General features: G+C 36.9%; 1 protein-coding gene across 2 annotated transcripts in view; it reads right to left on the minus strand.

Moving 5' to 3' along the window:
- The window catches only part of kif13a (kinesin family member 13A), a 109,261-nt gene that overhangs the window by 61,656 nt on the left and 30,518 nt on the right, over positions 1-17,087 (minus strand). For both annotated transcript variants that reach the window (XM_079837706.1, XM_079837707.1), the window contains exon 3: positions 9,201-9,213. In XM_079837706.1, the coding sequence (XP_079693832.1) occupies positions 9,201-9,213 (13 nt within the window). The remainder of the gene's footprint in view (positions 1-9,200; positions 9,214-17,087) is intronic.

Genomic DNA, 17,087 nt, shown 5'->3' on the forward strand with positions numbered 1-17,087 from the left:
ACTATTTTTATCACTCTTAGAAGAAAAGGTTTTATATAGAACCTGAAAAGCTTCTGTCAGGCACTTCATTTATAGAACCTTTTAGGGGTTCCCATCATGGGATCTTTTAATGGATTTAGTTTGAATGAATTAATTATGAATGAAGCAGCTTGTAAACATACTTTATCACTAGAAAAAATTGCAATAGCATGTTAAACATGATTGTATTATGTAGGGCTGCACAATATATCGAAATTATCGAAATATCACAAATGTACATATCGCGATCGCAACGGCACGTAATATCTGATTGATTTTAATAGGCTACTTCAACATTGTGAAAAGTGTATGTTTTAGGTCGTCGCATTTCGCAGAGAATAGACTGGGCACACGACTGTTACTTATGTGACTTGCTTGACGTTTAAAAGAGTTATTGATAACTTGCGAAAAACAACTCTTGTTGTCTCGCACTGTCTGCTGACACACACACCTAAACATGCGCACAAGCCAACTCTCTGAAAGCGTGTGATCCCTTCGTTCTGTTTCGTGCTTTGTTACGCACTCGAACTGTCAAATACACAAACAGTTATGTCAAAATGGCTGTCTTGACGAGTATTCATGTAAACACAGTCGGTTATGCTTTAAGTGAACGATATTAGTTGGGGAAAGAAACCGAATGCGTGTCAATAGGATCCGTGCATTAGGTCTTAAAGTGACAGCCTGCTAATACAGTAAACTTGCTAATACAGTAAACCTGCTGCTGTCTGTCAAACAACAAAAGAACAAGAGAAAATCACTCAGTGCTCTTGTGAAAAATAAAAATAATCGTCCACCCCTAGTTCAGGTGTCTTTGTTTACCTGGATGTTCTTGATCTTGATGTGCAGTTTTAGGTTGATATGACTATATATTACCAAGTCAAGCAAAGAGTTTTTGGTATTTAAATATTGGCATTACATTTTTGTTTGTTTACACTGATGTTAAAATTATATTGTCAGATTTGTGACATTCATTTTTGCTAAAACACTGCCGGTCACTTTCAGAAGTTGTAGCGATGCTTTCTTTTCTCAGAAAGAAAGTGAAACGCATAAATGGTATCATTCTCAGTTTTTAAACACTTAAAGCAATATCGTATCGCATATTGAATATGGCATTATTTAACAAGGTATCGCATTTTTCTTCAATATCGCACAGCCCTAGTATTATGATATGTATTATGCAACCATTTAAGACGTTTTTCCTTATATAGAACCTTTTTGGCATAAAAGATTCTTTAAAATGTAGTCAAGAACCCTAAGGTTCAATAAAGAACATCATTGGCCTTTTTTTCTAAAAGTGTAGATTAGAGGTTTGTTTTATAAAAGATTTTGTATGATTAAAAAAATAGATTTTTTTAAAGTAAATGAAATCCAAATTCACCCATTTACTTTATGCCACATAACCTCCACTTTTCTTACAATTCGCAATAGATATAATCAAGTGCTATCCTCTCTTTAAACACTAAATATCCTGTTTCACTCAGAGATACATCATATTATGGTAAAATGGGTTGCAGAATGCATTCCATATTGACTTTTATATTAATTCCTGTTGCTCAAACAGTAGATCATGATGCTTGCAACACCAAAGGTCATGGGTTCGATTCCCAGGGAATGCCTGAACTGATAAAGTGTATACCTTGAATGCAAAGCAAGTCACTTTGGATAAAAGCGTCTGCCAAATAGCCTGACAAGCCAGACCCACATCAAGATGCTGGGTTTGGGAACACACCATTGGCAGGGCTCAATCCGAGGGGCGGGATAAATGGTTGTCTTTCAAATTCCCTCTGCACGCAATAGGATAGCGCTACAACCAACCAGAGCAATGAAGAAGGTGAAGAATGACTTCAGTGCCGTTCTTTGTTCTTTTCTCAAAGAAAAGCTTAACTCCAAGTCTCCAAGTCAACCGCCGCAACTCTGCCATCATTATGTTAAGCCCGCCCACCGACTCTATACACGATGTGATTGGCCTGACTAGAGTTTGGTTTTTCCAGTTCGCAAGCCAGCGGAGAGTTGCTAGACTACCCGGCTGCAAATTACATTTGCTGCCACTAGGGTGCGTCTAGATTTCTAGGCTATCTGCCAAATGCATACATTTAAATATATACGTGTTTATCCAAGACAGAACGAGATTAAATGAAGAGCAGATTTTTGCTATGTTTGCTCTCCTGCATATCTCCGGCACATCTCTTCCTCAGTTCTCAAACAATTTCTCAATCTGTACTTTCCCTAAAGTCTGTGATCAAAAGTCGATGAACTCCACCATTTCTCATTAAATGATCTGAGATGCTCTGCACATTACAGCTTTACGCTACTGGATGATAACTACACTATAAAAAGTGATTGTTTTTTTGAAGATGTAAATAAAGATTATTGGAAAATACTATTTCAGTATTTCTACTTCAAAATGTCATGTTTAATTCAATCTTTCACTCTAATGTGTAATTAATTGTGAAATTCACTAGCAATTTCTGAGTGAACATTGTTTCGACACCAAATGTGTTTCAGTGTAGTATGTTTTAAATTCTCATAAGGCATTTTACAACAAACAAGCTTAAACTAAACATATTTTAGAAAGTCTCCTGAGCTTTAAAGGAGCAACATCTGAGCAATGAAACGCTCCTGTGGTCTCTCCTGAGAGACATTCTTACGGTGCTTGTGTACAGCAACAGTCTTTGTGAAGACACAGCTAATTAGATACATAAATCTGGAGACAGTGGAATAAATTCCTGCTTTGGTGGCACATGTTTCCAGAGCGACCGGCCCTGCGGACCCGTACAGGGGCAGGGATACAGGCCAGCTTGTAAGAGTTTTCCTTATCTCACATCCTGAACAATGTAGAACTGTTAATGCATAAACTATTTCCACCCTAGTTTTGCAATAAGATATCCAACAGTTCTTAAACCAGATACATTTCCCTGATAATGAATGTGTCATAAGCTATTAAAGGGGACCTATCATGCCCTTTTTCAAAGTCTTGATGCTGTTTTTGGGCTCTACTAGAATAGTTTATCATGTTTGAATTTTCAATAAACACATTATTTTCCCCATATTCTCCTTTATTGCAGCTCCTCTCTTCCAAGTCTGTCAGGAACGCTCTATTCAGTTCCTGTCTCCATGAAGCCCCTCCTTCTGAAAAGCACAGTGTGCTCTGATTGGTCGGCTGGACCAGTGTGTTTTGATTGGTCAACCGCTTGTTTGGGAGTGTGTTTGGGATATGTCCCGCCCCTTACCATAGCCACACGTTTCAACACACTACTAACTACCTCAACAAGGCCCCGCCCCTTTATTTTGCATATACCTTGGGCGGGAATTATTTAAATGAGTAATATTGTGACGTGTCCGTTCCCGGACGAAAATTCAAGCCTACAATAGGCGTTTTTTCAGACTCAAACAGCAACATTACACACTAAAGAAAGTAGAAAATGTTAAAGCATAGTAGGATCCCTTTAAGTCCCAGATTACTGGCGTGTTTTATAAAAGTCTATATAGTTGTTCCAGAAATCAACAAATTATTCCAATGGATTTAAAGGTTGTAAAATTAGGTTTTTTGTAGTGATACAATAGAAGAACTTTGGGAATTTTTGGACCCCCAAATAACTTTTCAGATAGCAATTCTTAAAATAACTATTTTTTCCTTAGTGTGAAGAGCATTTTAATAATCTAAATAACCTTTTTCCACTATAAAGAACCTTTTGTGGAATAAAAAAAAATCTTCATGGAACCATTACTGGCAGTACGTTTATTTTTAAGAGTGCGTGAAGTCAAATCTCACTTTCTCAACTTTTAAATTCATATAGTTTTCATATTTTTACAGAATAACAAGACGGATCTTGATTAAGGATGAGCTGTTTTCCGTGTTGTGCAGGCTGCAGTCATGCGGTGATGCAGTGCGACATGTTTTATGAGCGCATGAGTTTTCTCCCTCTCTCTGGAGATCACTGGGAAACAGACAGACTCTCTCATCTGTAAAATCAGACTGACCCAAATGTTCTCTGATTAAGAGCAGAGAGCGAAAACACTGGAAACACGCCTGCAGAATACTGGGCGTTATCTGAATATTAATCTGAAGAGGAGGAATTAACAATAAATATCTAAATTTATCTAATCGCATACACTTTTAAAAAAAAAATTTTTAACTTTTTTTAGACTTGCTTTCAGAGAGTGTTGAATATAATTTCGACAATCTTGAATATAAGTGTATTGTAACTAAGTGATTTTTCAAATGTATTGAAGTGTTCGATTAATCAGTCGATATTTCACATTTCACATTTCACATTCAAAAGTTTGGGGTCAGTTTTTTTTCATGTTTTGGAAAAAAGTCTCTCATGCTCACCACGGCTGCATTTATTTGATCAGTAAAAACATATGAAATACTGCAGAATAATATTACAATTTAAAATAATGGCTTTCTGTTTTAATATAATTTAAATATATAATTTATTCCTGTGATCAAAGCTGAATTTTCAGCATCATTACTCCAGTCTTCTCCAGTGTCACATGATCCTTCAGAAATCATTCTAATATGCTGATTTTACTGCTCAAGAAACATTTCCTATTATTATCAATGTTGAAAACAGTTGTGCTGCTTCATATTTGTCTTCTTTTATGAATAGAAAGTTCAAAAGAACAGCATTTATTTTGAAATAGAAATCTTTTGTTATATTATAACTGTTTTTACTGTCACTTTTGATCAATTCAATGCATCTTTGCTGAAAAAAAGTATTGATTTCTTAAACAACAACAACTATTGAGTAGTTAGGTCGATAATCATTTCTGCTTAGCCAGTAAAACAGTAATGTTAGTTGTGTAATATTGCTGACTTCAGTGATAAAGTGATAAACTACAGTTGTGGTCAGAATTATTGGCCTCCTTGGTAAATATGACCAAAGATGGCTGTAAAAATAAATCTGCATTGTTTATCTTTTTGATCTTTCATTTAAAAAAAAAAAACTGGGGGGGGTCACGTTATGAAATAAATGTTTTTCTCCAAAACACGTTAGCTACAATTATTGGCACCCCTAGAATTTTTTTATGAATAAAATATTCCCATTCATATTGACATTTTTAGCACATCAGGGTGAATAGGAGCATGAAACTGTCCAGCCATGACTTCTTGTTTCACAGGAGTATAAATATGAGGAAACACAAAGGCCAAATTCCCTTAATCACCATCACAGTGAATAAAACTAAAGAATATAGTTCAGGGCCTGTATTAATGAAAAATCTTAATGCAAAGAGTTGCTCCTAGTGACAAAATTTAAAGAAAATTCTTAGAAAGGTGTAAGTTTCCTCTTAAAATTAAAGAACAAATCCTAGTAAATAAGAAAATACAGTAGTTCAGAAAGCATCTTAACCCTTAAAGGCGCTCTTAAGGTCCAAAAGTGTTAGGAGTACAGACGAGAACGTATAAGAGTTTCTTTAGCAGAGGAGAAAATGTGTTGCACGCAATGCATGAGTTAAAGACATTACACATTAGATCGTGCAGGGATCATGTTTGTGACCAATCTTATTATAGACACGCTAACATCTCCGACATAGACGTGTCTATATCGTCGTAATTCTTCCTAATTCTGTAGCTTCAATGAAAGGTTAGATTTTTGCGAAAGATCATGAAAGATCAAAAGGATAAAAGATGCAGATTCATTTTTACAACCACCTTTGATCTTGATTTTTGATATTTACCAGGGGTGCCAATAATTCTGACCACAGCTGTAATCTACCGGTATATAATCTTTAGGGATGCTCCGATCAGGATTTTTGCTGCCGATACCGAGTACCGATTTCTTGACATGGTGATCGGCCGATACCGATCCCGATTCCAATGCTTCACTGATTTGTAAGCTCTGATCACTGTTAACCTTTTTTTCAGATTATTATATTTTTGTTACATTTTTTTATGGTAATAATGTAATGTAACTTGTTTTAACAGGGTACTAAATAATCACAAAAATTATTCATTATACAGTGAACATTTTAATATGCCTTTTAAATGGGGTTTCTGCATAACACTATGCATATCAGGATACTTAATAGGACTGTATTTTCTACGTTTTTCTATTTGGATAAAAAAAATAAATCTATTTATTTTAATAATTTTTTTTTTCACATCCTGCCCAATGATGTCCTAAAAACAATGTTGATATAGAAGGCTATAAACAAATACAGTGAATGTAGCTAAACTAATGTAGGCATGTATTAATAATTTTGTTTTTTAATTCACTGAACTAAAAATGAAAATAAAAGCAAAAGCATATTAACCTATATTTGATTACCCAATTATAATGGTCACTTCCATAAAAATATACATACTTGCGTTCCTATCCTCCGTCTGTTTGGCGCGGATCAGTGTTGCCAAGTCCGCAATTTTCCCGCGGAATTGGGCTACTTCAACACTGTTGCCGCGGGCTTGAAGAGACCCCAATTACGTGATATTTAGCCCCTGGAATGCGAATTTTAGTAGGCAACCATGCCAAAAAAACACATATTTAACCCCTCAAATGCGGTGCGGGTTTTGTTGTGAAACCTGGCAACCCTGGCGCTGATGCGCGCGGCGGCGCTCGCGGAAGTCTGAGTTTTAGCGGAGATTCACATGCAGAAGGCTTGTCGTCTCCTGACAGAAAATTGACATATTTGCATGACTTTCTAACATTTACAGATGGAGAATATCCCTGTGAAATGTAAGTTATGCACTGAGGAAAGCACCAAATTTCAAACGCATTAAACACCGCAGGTATTTATCTGTCTGTCAGCACAAGTTTCTCTCAGAGCGTCTGACAGTAACAGGACAAGCTGCTTTAAACTATAAGTTACGCGTTAACAATATCTAGTTATAGCCAGTTATTTTAAAGCCCTTAATATAAAGCATGTGTCATGTTTAGGACAAATTGTATCATGCACTTTCCCTGCATCAGCTCACTCTGCGTAACTTACTCCGCTATTCTTCTGAACGGCATTCGCCCATCCCTTAGGACCCGACTGACCTGTGTTCAACTGCTGTTCACATGGAATCCTTCTCCAGAGGTGGATAAAGTACACAACTCCATTACTCGAGTAAAAGTAAAAGTACCACTGGTCAAATATTACTCTGTTACAAGTGAAAGTTGTTAAAAACTAGTTTTACTTAAGTAAAAGTACAGAAGTACTTGCTTTTAAAAGTACTTAAGTATTAAAAGTAAATTTCCTTTTTTATGTCAATGCATTATTTCATTATTGTTGCATTGTTGTATAAATGCACGCTATGCCATCATGGTCCAACATGCTAGCATACGACCACCTTGAACTAATTTATATACTTAAAAGTTACAAAGCTTTTTACAAAGCTGCTGGCACTTTAAGGCTGAATGCACAAATCCTACACACTGATACACATCTGATATTCCCCTAACTGTTTACGTTCACTTGAGACATAACCAACTTTGTTTACGTGAATACTTTCCAAAATGAAAATTGTGACATTTTGTGTGTATTGGTCTGTTTAAGTGCGAAAAAAACACAAAAGAAAGCTCTATTCAGTTCAGTACTCGAACTCTGGCATCTGAGAGGCACAACAAAACAGACTGAACTGAGCTCTTTCATCATGCTTTTTCAGATTCATCCATATGTCTATGCTTCTTTTTTTTGCAAAAAAAAAAAAAAACACTTTTAAAGAAGAAAAAAAAAATCATCCACTGACTTGCAAAGCTGCTACAGAAACGACTTTTGACTTCGAGGATCTTGATAGAAATGTAGTGGAGTAAAAAGTACGATATTTGTCTTTCAAATGTAGTGAAGTTAAAGTTAAAGTTTCCCTAAAAAATAATACTTCAGTAAAGTACAGATACTCAAAAAGTGTACTTAAGTACAGTACTCAAGTAAATGTACTTCGTTACTGTCCACCTCTGCCTTCTCCACTTCTGCCTTCAAAGCTCTCGTTTGAATATTTGCTACTACCCCACGCGTCATGTACGCCCTCACGTGATGACGTCATCAAATTGCGATCGGTTCGTGAGATCGGCCAAGTTAGTGAGTACCGATCGAGTCATAAAATATGATTATCGGCCGATACCGATCTCTGGCCGATCGATCGGAGCATCCAGAAAGGAGGAGTATTAGCATTAAAATTCATGTCAATGACTTAATTTAAATATGCATGGCACAGATTTATAATCAGAGCCAGGTTTAACAGAGAGTGAATCAGTGCAGTGCAGTGTATATTTTGAGTAATTTCCTCTCTCTGTTCATTGGAGTAAGTAAGCGGTGAAGTGCTTTCCAGTAATCGGCACCACGCTTCTGATCGGGTCACTGGCTGAAAAAGGGAAAAACCTCCCGAATCATGGATGCTCAGCATTAGTCTGCACTGCAGTCTGTCTGCCTGCCAAGCACAATGGCAGCGCTCCGTCTGCGAGCGAGAGGGGGAGACGGGTGCAGCAACAATGCAGCTTTGAACGCGCGTACACTGGCCCTGTGTGTCCCTCGCTGCCTCACACATTGTAGCTCTTTGTGGTTGTTCACGAGATCTTAGAGGCCTGACACATTCACACAGACGCTTATCCCCGTCTGATGACCCACCGGAAGGATGGAGGAGCTGAAATGCATCTTTGAGTGCATGTGGAAACACTTTAATGTGAAAAGCGTGTTGTTAACCCTGTAGAGCCTGGCATATGTCAGAAAAATCTTGATACACCAGGCTTTTATGGATCATATTGTGTGATTATGGATAAAAAAAAACACCTCAATTTTATTTAGAGGCCCAAACTGAGCGAAAATATGCCATTTGGTGCAGTTGCTGATATTAATATGGCTAGAAAGGTAAAATTCTGATAGCTTGTAATGTAAATCAATGAGATCTTTATATAACAGACTACTTACATAAAATGCATATCAATATCAGTCGTCACTCTATATCTCCCAATAATATCATATGTCTTAGTAAGATGATATTTAAATGCTTAGATAATGATGATTGGGAGATTAACAAATAAACGTCCCTTTAAAAGCCTGATGGATCATATTTGATACTCACAAACATGATGTGGGAAAAAATTATGTATAGTTAATCAAGTAAACCTAGGATGAGACCTATTCAGATGAGACGTAAAACATGGAACTGTATTTTAAGTAATTCAACCATATTGATGTAATATGAAAATGTCATAAATATTAATATGCACATAAAGATAAACAGAAGATAAGCTTTATCTTACCTTTGGCTGTTTTCTGAGTATGACGAGGTGTTAGTGGCACATCAGGACAGGAAACAGTTTCCATAAAGACAAATAAAGAACAAAGCACACAGTCAACAGCATTCAGACCATCTTTACACTCACTGATTATTTTACAGGCACGCAATGCATTTATGATGTTTCTTAGTCTTAATTTACCCAGTAAAACTACTTCAGAAATAGTGTGGGGTCAGATTTTTTTAAAAGATATTAATACTTTTATTCATCAAGGATGCATTAAATTGATCAAAAGTGACAAGAAAGACATTTATAATGTTACAAGAGATTTCTATTTCAAATAAATGCTGTTCTTTTGAACTTTATTTTCATCAAAGAATCCTGAAACAAAATGCATCACAGTTTACACAAAAATATGAAGCGGCACAATAGTTTTCAACATTGATAATAATCATAAATGTTTCTTGAGCAGAAAATAATCATATTAGAATGATTTCTGAAGGATCATGTGACATTGAAGACTGGAGTAATGATGCTGAACATTCAGCTTTGATCACAGGAATAAGTTACATTTTACAATAAAATTCACATAGGAACCAGTCATTTTAAAATGGTAATAATATTTCACAATATTACTGTTTCTATTGTATTTTTGATCAAATAAATGCATCCTTGGTGTGCAGAAGAGACTTGTTTCAACCCAAACTTTTGGAACATGTGTACATTTACATTACATTTACATTTAGCAGACACTTTTATCCAAAGCGACTTACAAATGAGAGCAATAGAAGCAATTAAAACAGTCAAGGGCAACAATATGCAAGTGCTGTAACAAGTCTCAGTTAAAGGGGTACTTCAGCGCTGGGAAGAGGAATGTGTATTTAAACTGGGTCATTTATGTAGTAGAAATGTGAAATTATTTTTGAATTTGGTGCTTTCTAGACTGAGAAAAGTAACAATGGCTGAAAGACAACAACTCCCAGAATGCACTTGCATGTGTGCACGCTGTCCAATGAGGCCACTCCCAAAGCCACGGCCACTGGTTATCACTTGTCCATCATGACACCGCCCAACTGTCGTTTTGATATTCATAGTAATAAAATCATTTAGTTCAGTTAGAGAACAGACACTACAAGTAAAAACTGAATGTGTCTTTTCAATAAAGTGTGAGTGAGCCGAACGAAACTCACGGCACAGACGCAGCAGGAGTCAGATTTCATTCATCACGAGAGAAGAGCTGAGCAGAGCTGAGGGCGGCATTCGTTCACGACGCGTGTCCAGTCTGACACGTTTTCAGATCATGCCTATGGACGCTTAACTTTCATAGGAATTCATTGAAAAGTTGAAACACTCGCTTCGCTCCACACCGCTCTGTTATGAATGCCCGGGCCGTGGGTCTGTGTCTTACATTCTGTGAGTAAGATCCCTCCCCTGTGGGCGGGTTGAACACATGCGGAACAGCTCCTTCTACTGGCTGTAGTCTCTGGCATCTGGCCAAAAAATCCTCCGATGACGCAAAATGACGATATTTGCGTCATCTAAAGATTTTTTCCAGAAATAAAATGCATAATTCTCTCGTCTCAGGGGGACATGATGAGGGGGGAATGTACCATAATTCGAATATACTGCCGGTTATATATATATATATATATATATATATATATATATATATATATATATATATATATATATATATATATACATACAGAGCTCGACATTAAAGCTTGTCCGCTTGTCCGGGACAAGTGGATTTTTTGAAGGGGCAAGTGAAAAATTGTTTACTTGCCCGATGGACAAGTATCCTGAGTAAAAGTCAAAACAAAAAATAACTAGGGAATCACCAAAGTGAAATAATGATTGCATGCATTCAGTTAGTGTAAGTGGAGATCGATAGTGGATAATAATATAAAACGAACTGACAAGGTTGTGCTGTTGAGGCTCACGCAGAGGAGAAAATCGAAAACAAATGAGCGCCGCTCATACAAAGAAACTCCGTTACCATACAGGGTTAAAATTGTGTAGTTTTTTTTATTTATAACATATGATGCAGTTAAGCAACATCACACAAACAAGAGTGTTGTTTTCCTGAATACCATCACGACTGAAAAGGAAGCCGATTTCATACGCCAGTTCCATAAAAAATTAATTAACATTAAGTCACTAACATTTTAGATGCAATATTGACTGTTTTTGTTCTATTTCAGCAGCGAAAATAGTTCCAAACAAATATCACAGCAGAACCGTAACGCATCTCACAGCAACAACGTGTTACTGAATGATTCAGCGTTTGAATGAATCAGTTGAATCAAAGATTCAATGGCCTATTCGTAAAGGGCTGCCAAATTCTTAAAGGTCCCATGGTATGACATTTTTCTATTATTTTATAGTGTTTCCTGAGGTGTACTTATATTGTTAGTATGATTTTTACATCATAAAATGTCATAATTTAGAAATAAAAGGCATTTTTTCTATACTGCTGTTTGCCCTGTGGCTGAATGCCCTGTTTCAAGAGGCGTGTCTGCTGTGAGACTTCAGTAAAAACGCCCACTGTTGTGATTGGCTGACATCTTTGCATTTGAAATGAGCGGAGGGGGCGTGGTTTAACGAGGTCTACGACGCACGAGCTGCTGCCAGAGAGACGGATGGACCGGAGTTCACTTCTCATCAGTTCTCTCAGCATGTCTCAGTTCAGGGTGAACTGTTGTAGTTACTAGAATATACTTCAGGTTATTCGTTTATTTCTAGTTGGAGGGGCTGTCACTCATGTCAGAAAGTTAGTAACTTTAGTAAATTATGGATCAGCGCTGACTCGAGACGCGAACCGTTTAGAACGATTCAGTCCGATTTGGCTGGTCGATAAATGGTTAATTTTATAGCTTGTTAATGATTTCAATGTATTTAAACGAGAAACAAGCCAAAAAAAATTGGCCGGTTTTTGGCGAAGTTTTTGGCTGGAAAATCCTGCTGGCATCTGGCAACCCTGGCGATTGCTAACAAAGTTATTTATAGTAACTACTGAGTTGTGAGAGCGCTGTCTGTCAGCGTGAGTTTATTGTGTTTGTATCTGAGAGTTCTGAATAAACACGAGTCCCAGTCACGCCGAGTCCGTCTTCATCATTATTCTACCAACTTTGTAACACATGCAATGAACCATTACAGCGAGATGAACGAGTTAGTAAGTTTGATTAAAGCATTATTTCTAGATATGTTCCAATCATATGAAAAGCGTCAGTGAGGCGCATTGAGTAACTTACACAGCGCAAACAAAGACACAACAGCAGTAATCGAATGTAATCCAGTTTATTGTGGGGAAAGCTGGCTAGCCTAGCCGGATACCCTCACGCTTACCCCCCTTCTGCTTAATCTCGCGCCGCGTTTGGTGCCTCCGCTGTGGGCCAGATGCAGTACTGGGGGTCGGGGATGTTGAAGGCCGAGCTTCGGCGTGCGTGAGGTTTATCTCTAAAGATGTGGCTCTGCCAATGTTAAGCAGAAACTCCCGACTGTATGCACATTTAAGAACAGATAGACGCGACGAGGACATACAAAAACACTGACTCACAAGATAGAAAACACGAAAACACCGTTCTGTCAGGAGAGAGAGAAGCCGCAGCGTGTGCACGAATAATAAATAATTAGCTACACATCAGAAATCACTGATCACAGATCAGAAGGAACTGAAAAAAGACTTCTGTTTTCATTTGTACATCCAAACACTGAGAAACTGCCAGCGTTCACTCGTTCACAACCCATGATCTCTCGAGCGTTTGCATGGGCGTGCCAGATTCTCTGGGCGGAGGAAAGGGAGGTAACCGTTCCTGTGTGGACGTCATAACAGGAGACTTCAGGATTGGCTCGTCTGGCCTGTCATTTTCTCAAAGGCAGAGAAAGACAGCCAGAACTCGGTTTTACACCGATCAACATTTCTATCCACTTGGGGACAATATTCAGGCTAGGGGAACTCATATTAATGTTGAAATACCTCATAAAATGAAAATTTCATGCCATGGGACCTTTAAATTAATCAGCCGTTTCACTGAATCGACTCAATGACTCACTTATTAAGACGGTCACCTGCTGCCACCTACAGGTGGTTTAGTTTCATCTTTCCAACATTTCTTATTTGTATATACAAACATGTTTAAAATAATCTCATAACATTATTTAATGTAGGTGTAATTTTTCAGTGTAAATGATTTAATTTGATTGGTAACAGCCTATAGTGTCTTATTCTAATTTAATTTATAGATCAAATTTAAGAATATAAAAGGAAAGCTGAAGCATATCCTATATTTAATAAGATTATGGAAAAATGCCCTTTATAAAAAGTTACAAATATGCATTTTTAAATATGTCAAAGCTGATTAAACACTGATGAGAACATTGCTTCAATATAGATTATATTTACAAAAAAAAAATCCGGACAAGCAAATGTTTTACTCAGACAAGTGAATGACAGATTTACTTGTCCGAAGGACAAGCATGTGAACAGGCTTAATGTCGAGCCCTGTATATGTATATGTATATGTATATGTATATGTATATGTATATGTATATGTATATGTATATGTATATGTATATATATATATAAAATGAATAGAATGATAAGTGCTATTCTTGATTGGTCAGGTGCTGCTGGAAAAGATGTGTCTTTAGATGTTTTTTGAAAATGGCTGCAGACTCGGCTGCTCGAATAGAGATAGGCAGGTCGTTCTACCAGGTGGGAACGGTCCAGGAAAAGAGTGATTTCACCATTCCAATGAGTACATTTCTTCTTCAGCAAATGATCAATTACCAACTAAATCACATTTCATTTGGTTTTCTCAGACTCTTAAAACAGAGAATCTCAGCTTCTGAAGAACATAAGATGGGATAACACAGTATTTAATTAATGTGTAATATTTTAGTAAAATATAGACACATTACAAACTGCAACACTTCTCAAAAACAATGAAAATCAACAAACATCATTAAATGAAGATGAGCTTCTAAAATCTCCACAACAAATAACGGTAACACTTTATTTAGGTGGGGGGGGGGTTAATGCTATTTCATGCATTCTGACTTATTTACACTGTTAAAGAGTTGGATTCTCATGGCCAAAGACTCGATTCAAATGTCTGTGTTTTGTTGGCAATCCGCGCACAAGTGCATATAGTGAAAACAACATGAATGTATAGTGAATCCAAAGGTGTCCAGGGATAATGCCATGATGTATTGTGTGTGTGTGTGTGTGTGTGTGTGTGCTTGTGACTCTTTAGCTCCGCCCACTGCACGCCTCCCCAAGTTCGGCTGTTTTCAGAAAGAATTGATACAGTGTATCTGTCTTTTACAAATCTGATAAAACTAAAGACTCTTCTGCGATATGAAGGATGCAATACTACTCTATAAGTACTCAAGATTATTATTACTCAGGACTTATTTGGGTAAGTACAATTTAACTTTTACAATTTAAAGTGTAACAGCATAAAAACACTCAGCAAACAACAATCCTATTTTGGCAATGCATGATGGGTGCTCTTTATTGATGCTCCTGCATTGAGATATATCCATTTTTAAAGTTTTTTAAAGTCCAAATATTCCAAGTAGTTGCTCGATTCAAGTCATAAAATTGATATTGCTTGCATAACATTTATAAAAGAACGAGCATGTCACGTTTCTAAACGTATCTTATTTTTATAGTGTTAATGTCTTTGTTCAATACAAGAAAAACATTTCTCAATTAAAACTGGCAGGTACCCTGAACTTTTCCCAGCACATTCCACATTACATGACACTGACCTCATTTATAGGTCACTTCTTTCCCCTTCGAACCTCTTTAATGACTTGATTAATGGAGGTCTTTACTGTCTCCTTGCATTTGTCGTGTTCATCGAGTTGTTCAGTGGTATTTCCTGACTGATGAACATGTGAATGGACTCATAATGCACAGAGATTTAGGCCTGAATGTCGCAGTAGATCTCTTGTGTAAACTTCAGTAAAGCTTGTGGACTTTACAGCTGAGGTCATGTAAGGGTTATGTCTGACAAAACCTCTCTCTCTCTCTCTTAAATGCAATGACAATGAGGAAAAAGTGTACACGACTGTCTCGCATGCAGGAATTACCTTTCCAAAAAAAGAGTGGAGGTGAATGAAAACATGGATTCATGCATTAGAATTTGGGAAAAAGAAAGCGAATCTATGAAGTCTACGTAAGCAGTTCACTAGGTTTTGGAACAGATTTCGAGTATTACCAGCACGAGAGACCAAAATACTCCTCCGTTCACCACAAATGTTTTCCCAAGCTACTTCAGTAGAACTTAAAAAATCTCCCAAATTACTTTCCCATACACATTTGATTTCTAAACATAAAAAAAACCTAAAGAAGAGGTTAAATCTTGACAAAAGTGAAGCCTGAGCCAATGCACACTGTAAAAAATTATAATTTTAACTGTAAAATACTCAAAAGCTGTAAACTAGTTAATGATGAATTCCTTTAAAAACTGTAATAGATCAAATGGGACATTTAATGCAATTTTACCGTAAAATGTACCGTTAAATGTACAGTTTTTGGAATTGAAAATAATTTCTCTTTATAATTTACAGTGGAAAAAAGTGACAATAGTGACATTCCCAGAAATCATTTACACTAATTACAGTTACACTCATTCATTTAGCAGACACTTTTATCCAAAGCAACTTACAAAAGAGGAAAAAAGCTATTTATCACAAAGCCAAGAATATTCATAATATACAAACACCGGTATATTAGACTGTGAAAGCTCACATTTGAAGGGTTTTCATTTCAATAATTATGTTTCTTCTTAGTTTTTTCTTATCAGTTGCACATTAGGGTTTTATTGGTACATCTTATGTTGTCAAATTAATGTTTATTGCATTATTTTATAAATCTGTCGTGTGTGTTTCCATGATAGTGTTTTGTATTTGTGTGTATGACACTGTATACCTATTTGATTTCGCCCTGCAACTCAGTCTGGAAACCTGTACATTAATTTCTACTGATTCTGTTACACTTTTGCAGGAACCAATCCCAGACTGGCTTATCCACCTGGCGCGCTATTGGCAGGTTTAACACGATGATGGATAGAGAAGCGATGAGTCGTTGCCCGTTGATCGCACCTCTTGTGGTCTGATTGGTTGAAGGACTATCCAATTGCGTACAGAGTCATTTAATTTATGCTCGTTTATCACGCCTCTTGTGCAGTAGAAAATACAGAGCAGACTCCCCACTCCCCAGACCAATTGAGCTTGGTCTGGTGATAGCCAGACAAGGAAAAGCTATGAACTATTTTAGTACTTTGGTATATTAACATATCTATTATAGTGCCCCATTATAGATTTTTGAAAATTACCTTTCATGTAGTGTGTAAAATAGTTCTATATATATAGAGAGAGAGAGATAAATCTGAAAGTGCACCGCATATAAAGTTATTGTCTCTCAAACGTAAGAGTCGACTTTGAAATAATTTTTCAAACAAATCGCAAGCCGTTTCGTTGTGACGTCAAGACAAAACATTAGCATATTGCCTGTACACTTATTGTGTGTGCAGACACCAAGAAGAACTTGAACCACCTCAAACACTGAGGCGGATACTGGATAGCATCATCGAGAAGAGGCTGTGCTCTACAGTGTGTTTATTGTTTTTCATATTGTGTAGGTATCTGGCTAACCAGCTAACTCACGTTATTAGTCTGTCCTACTGAAATACTACTGTAAATCAGCTGTGGGCTGCAGTATTACCTAAAATTGTGTTCATTAATGCAGATTGTCTGTCGTTCTTACTACTTTGAGTAAAGATAAAGGATGGAGCAAGATTTGTCTTGCAAACTTTAATGTTCCATCAGTCATTCACGTTAGTGCTCGGCTTACGTATGTGCTGTTATTGATACAGTTAACGCATGTGCACTGCAATC

The sequence above is a fragment of the Gobio gobio genome (assembly GCF_949357685.1).
Source record: "Gobio gobio genome assembly, chromosome: 15".
Lineage (NCBI taxonomy): Eukaryota > Metazoa > Chordata > Actinopteri > Cypriniformes > Gobionidae > Gobio > Gobio gobio.